Source organism: Colletotrichum navitas, assembly GCF_030913465.1.
Source record: "Colletotrichum navitas strain CBS 125086 chromosome Unknown LY79scaffold_8, whole genome shotgun sequence".
Taxonomy (NCBI): Eukaryota; Fungi; Ascomycota; class Sordariomycetes; order Glomerellales; family Glomerellaceae; genus Colletotrichum; species Colletotrichum navitas.
In genome coordinates, this window is record NW_026850554.1 from 684,288 (window position 1) to 690,287 (window position 6,000).

Here is a 6,000-nt window from a genome sequence, read left to right on the forward strand (position 1 = left end):
CCGAAGCAGTTCTGGACATGCCGGTTGTGGAGAGCACGGAAGCACCATTGATGATCTATCTGGAGCTTGTGGTTTTCAGCACCAACAGAAATAATCGGCTTTCCATCGTACATTGCCGAAACACCTGATAGGATACGGTTGAAGAGACGCTTATCCGTACTCACACCATGGACTGCAACTGTGCATAACACGGCTTGGATGAGGAGGTGGGGTTTACCAGCGTACGAGGAGAGTCGAAAGGCTTGGGCACGATATTTTGGAAAACAGATCCCGAAGCAATTTAGTTGTCCGAACGGGGACGAATCTGATAAGTGCTTGCTGGCTAATCTTGGGATACTCGAGACTCAATCCTGTCGCGATATACCAACGGACACGATGACAGGCCTTCACATCCGGTATCAATCCTTATATCCGGCAAACCCCTCCCGATTGTCTGACAGCCGACCCAACCAACTGTGTTTGTCTGTAAGATAACCAACAGGCACCAACGCACGCGTGTCTCATCACCTACACACACCCCGGACCAAAAACAAAAACAAAAACAAAAAAAAGGTCCTTCAAACCAACCGTCTGCAGTAATCGGATATGTAAAGTTCTCCGACTACCAATTCGCACTTTCTGGCAATGCTTTGACCAGTCTCCTGGATCGTGATACCGGAATTGGGGCATTCGCCATGTCCTGCGCACATCTTTCTAACGACCGGTCCTTTGGGCCACGAGTTTATCCCGGCTGTAGATCGTTCGACTTCACGCTGTACTTTGAGGACGTCTTTTTGGCGTGTTTGCCATCTGTTCTGTTCCTTCTCCTCGCGCCGTCACGGATGCTTACCCTCTTACGCCTGCCGCCTGCTTTCTCGGTCAAATCTAGGCTTCTGTGCGGTAAACTAGTACGTCTGTGTGTTTTTTTTTTCTTCTCAAGAAGCCGTCTGTGATAAAGCACTCGAGTGTCTGATCAAGTATCGTGTTCCCAGGTGGCATTGGCTGTGTTGCTTGCCTTCCAGATAGCTTTCCTGGTACTACGCACGCGGACGAGGCCGTTCCAGACTTCGGCATCGGTCGCAGCGGATGCTTTGGCGCTCGCCGCCACGACCGCAGTTTGCCTGCTATCAGTTCTGAGCCACCAACGATCGCAGCGGCCGTCAACACTGCTCAGCCTGTATCTCTCCGCAGCAGCCATTCTGGGGGTCGCTCGCGTCCGTACGGCGTGGCTTATCGGAGACGCCGCGTTGGCGTCAGCGACTGCGTTGACGTTCGTGCTCGTTTCCATCGTGGCGGCGCTTCTTCTCGAGTCTGTCGAATCGAAAAAGGGCGTGCCCCGTGACGAGAGCCTGTCGGACAGCAAACAGGCAACGCCAGAGCAGAGCAGCGGCTTTTGGGCGAGGACCTTGTTCACCTGGCTTGCGCGGACTTTCTACTCGGGGTATTCCAGAGTCATTTCGCCCGGCGATCTGCCTGGTCTCGACCCTAGCCTCGAAAGCCGCGCTCTACACGAGGACCTGGCTGTTGCTTGGGATAAATGTGAGTCTCTCATCTCTGGCCAGATGCGACAAGGGGACCCCTCACTTATCCTGAATTCCCGACAGACGACCACCAAAGTCGCCGCAGTCTGCTGAGAGCTTGTTTACGGAGCTATCTGGGCTCCTTTCTGTCACCGGTCCTTCCCCGGCTATGCCTCACCATCTTTACTTTCACGCAGCCGTTCCTCATCAACACGACTGTCAGCTTCGTGGCGCAAAAAGATGCCGATTCAAACTATGGTAGAGGGTTGATCGGCGCCTGGGCTCTGGTATACTTGGGAATCGCGGTGAGCGGCTCGGTCTTTCGGTACCACAACCTTCGTTTCAAGACCAGGCTTCGCGGGGGGTTGATTGCACTCATCTATCAACAAACTATACATACCAGGGAGGTCGACGCTGGGGAAATCACGGCGGTTGCTCTCATGGGAACCGATGTGGAACGTATAACCGGAGCAATGTCCATGTTTCACGCAGTCTGGGCCTCTCTGCTGGACATCGCCGTCGCCAGTTGGCTGCTTGGGCTCCAACTCTCGCTTGCCTGCCTGGCTCCCATCATTCTCGTTTTAGGTGAGTAAGACGCGCGCGTACGGTGCCGCAGACGTGAGCTCTGACCTACATTTCCCAGTCTTCATATCTGCCGTGTCGAAAATATCCGTGGCAACCAAGACGGCCCAGACGCGATGGATCGAAAAGATCCAGGAGCGGCTCCGCACGACCGCCGCCATGCTCGGTGAGATGAAAGCCGTGAAGATGCTCGGGCTCGGCGAGGTCATGTCGAACAAAATCCGGCATCTCAGGGAAGATGAGATTGGTACTTCCAAATCCTTCCGAAAGCTCCTCGTGGCCACATTGTTGCTCTGTAAGTCCCCCGGGCGACACGGAACCCCCCGACTGCGCTCCAAATGCTAAATCAGGAGACAAACCCAGCACTCACCCCGATCAATCTCGCCCCCATCGTCACCTTTGGCGTGTATGCCCTCATTTCCGTCTTTTGGAAGAGCGGAACGCTGCTACCGGCGCAAGCATTCACGTCGATTGCCCTCATATCGCTGCTCACCACGCCCGTCGTCAGTTTCATCCAGCTTCTGCCCATGGTTGTGCAGTCGCTTGCCTGCTTCGACCGGATACAAGACTTCTGCAACTATAGCCACAACGCCCAGATTCACCATCAGCGCCCTCGTAGCCCTAGCCGTCACCATGGTCAGCCGAGAGCAGACCCTGGGCGGGGGTCGCTGATCTCTGAGGGTACAAAAAGGCCCTCACTCTCGCCAGGGAACCACATCGTCTCATGGAAAGGACAGAGTTTCGGGTGGCACAAAGACAAGACTACACTTCATGACCTCACCATTGACATTCAGCGAGGCGCTGTGACTGTTGTCGTCGGTCCGGTCGGGAGTGGCAAGTCGAGCTTCTTGAGCGCGATTCTAGGCAACTTGATCTCCACGTCTCCAGTGGCAAAGCCGACGGCAGGAAGGGGGTGCCAAAGGGACGACGCGGCATACTGTTCCCAAACCCCCTGGCTCGAGAACGGCACTGTCCGGCAAAACATACTCGGGGCTTCGTTTTATGAACAAAAGTGGTACGACACCGTAGTGTCGGCATGCGCGCTCGAGGCCGACATGCAGGCGTTACCGAAAGGCGACTTCACTCTCGTCGGCAGCAAAGGCGTGAGCCTCAGCGGTGGCCAGAAACAACGCGTCGTAAGTGGGCAGGAAATCTTCCGTTCGGCTGTGGCCCGGTATCGTTCCGCTGACCTTTTCCATCTTCGCACCTAGGCGCTTGCACGAGCCGTCTACTCCAGGCATAAAGTGGTGGTTCTCGACGATGTTTTCGCTGGAATGGACGCCAGAACAGCCCATCATGTCTTGAATCGCCTCATTGGGCCCGATGGGCTTTTCAAGAAACAGCGCGCCTCGGTCGTTGTTGCAACACATCATCGTACGTCGACAGTCTCATCCCCCCCCCTCGCGTTTCTGGAACACCTTACTCATGGTGCTACAACAGACAATGCCATGGCTCTTGCAGACAACATCATCACCATCGAGCGCGGCAGAATCCAGGAAATTGGCAGTCCTGAAATCCTCGTCCGTCGCCAGGGATATGTCAGCAAGCTCGGTCTGAGGTTGTTGCCCTGTGATGGTGTGGCCGAGGACAAGGCGGGCATCGATGCGCCTGAAGCTCCGATCGACCATCCGCCAGTCGAGCTGTCGGACAGGAGCGAAGAAGACGAGATACTCCATACCGATGTCCGACGCAGGAACGGGGAGACGGCAGTTTACGCGTACTATTTCCGCAACGCAGGGTGGAAAGCTGTGGCCCTGTACGGCATCTCCGTCGTGGCCTGGATCTTCTTCTCCGAGTTCTCGAGTAAGTCGTCGTCGTCGTCTTCGCCCATGCAGGGACCAAATCAGAGAACTGATACATGGATACTCCCCCAGCCGTCTGGATCAAGTGGTGGTCCGAGGCGAACACCGCCGCGCCCAACAAGAGTATCGGGTACTACATGGGCGTCTACGCCCTGTTCGGCGTCCTCGGCACTCTGACCGCCTCTCTGGCTGCCTGGTTCGCCTTCCTCGATGTCGTATCCAACACGGCCTTCAAGCTCCACGCCGATCTTCTCAGGACGGTTCTCGCGTACGTCTTCCACCGCGGGGCCAAGATCTCCCCTCGGAAGCTGAAGATGAATCTAATCCTTCCCGCAGCGCCCCTTTCCGCTTCCTGGCTAGGACCGACAGCGGAGAGCTCCTCAACCGGTAAGCTACTCCCCCCACCCCCGAACGCGGAGGCAACAGTGTACTGACGATCCGGCCCCTATCAAGATTCAGCGAAGACATGCAACTTCTCGACATGGACTTGCCCGTCAACATGGTGAACTATACTTCCAGTCAGTAATTTTCTATCGCCCATTTCCACCACTATTCTGTTACAAGATGTAGCCAAGAAAAAAGAGAGAGAGAGAGAGAGAGAGAGAGAGAGAAAAGAAAACTGCCCCGGATGCAATACGCTAACAGCACACGTACAAGCCGCCGTGTCCGTCCTGGCCAAGCTCGCGGTCCTGGCCGTCTTCTCCCAGTACCTCGGCGCGGGCCTGCCGCTCCTCGGCCTCGTCCTCTACGCGCTCCAGCGCTTCTACCTGCGGACGTCGCGGCAGGTGCGCCTGCTCGAGATCGAGGCCAAGGCGCCCCTCTACGCCCACTTCTCCGAGTCCGCCGCCGGCGCCGCGACGATCCGCGCCTTCGGCTGGCAGGCGGCCTACCAGGCGCGCGGCCACCGCCGCGCCGACGCGTCGCAGCGCCCGGCCTACGCCCAGGGCTGCGTGCAGTCCTGGCTCTCCCTCGCGCTGGACCTCGCCGTGGCCGCGCTCGCCGTCGCGCTCGTGTCCGCCGTCGTGGCGTGGCGCGACGGCTTCGGCGCCGGCGCCGCCGGCGTGAGCCTCGTCATGGTCGTCGGCTTCAGCGAGGTCCTGGCCCGTCTGATCCAGACCTGGACCAGGCTCGAATCCAGCGTCGGGGCGGTCGCCAGGGTCAGGCGCTTCGTGACCGAGACGGAGGCCGAGGCCTCGGTCGGGAAGTCGCCGCCTCCGCCCGCGTCGTGGCCGTCGGCCGGGGCGCTCGGGTTTTCCAATGTAGTCGCGTCGTACAGGTGAGTCGCTACGTTTGCCAAGACGGCCAGGGAGTCGCCCGGGGGAGAGACGTTTTGAACTAACCAGGCAAAATGTCTTGACAGCCCCGACACGGACCCGGTGCTCAAGGGCGTCACCCTGACCATTGATGCCGGCCAGCACGTCGCCGTAGCCGGCCGCTCAGGCAGCGGCAAGACGTCGCTCGTCCTGGGCTTGCTGCAGATGATGGACGTGAGAGAGGGCAAGATCGAGCTGGACGGGGTCGACGTGTCGACGCTGGCGCCGGCCGAGCTCCGCTCCCGGATCAACGTCGTCTCCCAGGACCCCTTCCTGATCCCCGGGACCGTCCGCGCCAACATCGACCCCTTCGGCGCTTGCCCGGGCGACGCGGAGATCACCCGGGCCCTGGAGAGGGTCGGCCTCTGGGGCCTCGTCCGGGCACAGGGCGGCTTGGACGGGGACGCGGATGCCGAATCCTGGTCGGCCGGCCAGAAGCAGCTTCTCTGCTTGGCCAGGGCCATGGTGCGGCGGTCCAAGCTGTTGGTATTGGACGAGGCGATGGGCAGGTGAGTCTTCCGTCATGATTCCGCTCCCCCGCCCCCCTTCGCCCCTCCGGATCAGTCGTCTCGCTGACGCACCCGCAGCGTCGACGCCGAGACGGAGGCTCTCATGCAGGAAATTGTCGACACCGAGTTCGGCGACTGCACGGTGCTGGCCGTCATGCATCGACTCAAGCACGTTTCTCGCTACGACAGGGTCGCGTTGCTCGGGGACGGGGAGCTGTTGGAGTTCGGCGAACCGGCTTGTTTGATTTCTGGCAGGACCAGGTTTGCTGAGCTGTACAAGATGAACGAGAATTGA

The 6,000-nt window shown here is 58.8% G+C and overlaps 1 protein-coding gene across 1 annotated transcript; it reads left to right on the plus strand.

Annotated features, from left to right (window-relative positions):
- Positions 1 to 674: 674 nt before the first annotated feature.
- Positions 675 to 6,000, plus strand: LY79DRAFT_507933 (ABC transporter; the record flags this gene model as incomplete). The annotated part of the gene is made up of 13 exons (XM_060553873.1): positions 675 to 887; positions 972 to 1,518; positions 1,584 to 2,084; positions 2,143 to 2,376; positions 2,445 to 3,217; positions 3,293 to 3,455; positions 3,522 to 3,884; positions 3,956 to 4,151; positions 4,220 to 4,270; positions 4,337 to 4,401; positions 4,541 to 5,159; positions 5,244 to 5,705; positions 5,784 to 6,000. The coding sequence occupies 13 exons, from the start codon at positions 675 to 677 to the stop codon at positions 5,998 to 6,000; spliced, it is 4,404 nt and encodes a 1,467-aa protein (XP_060418293.1).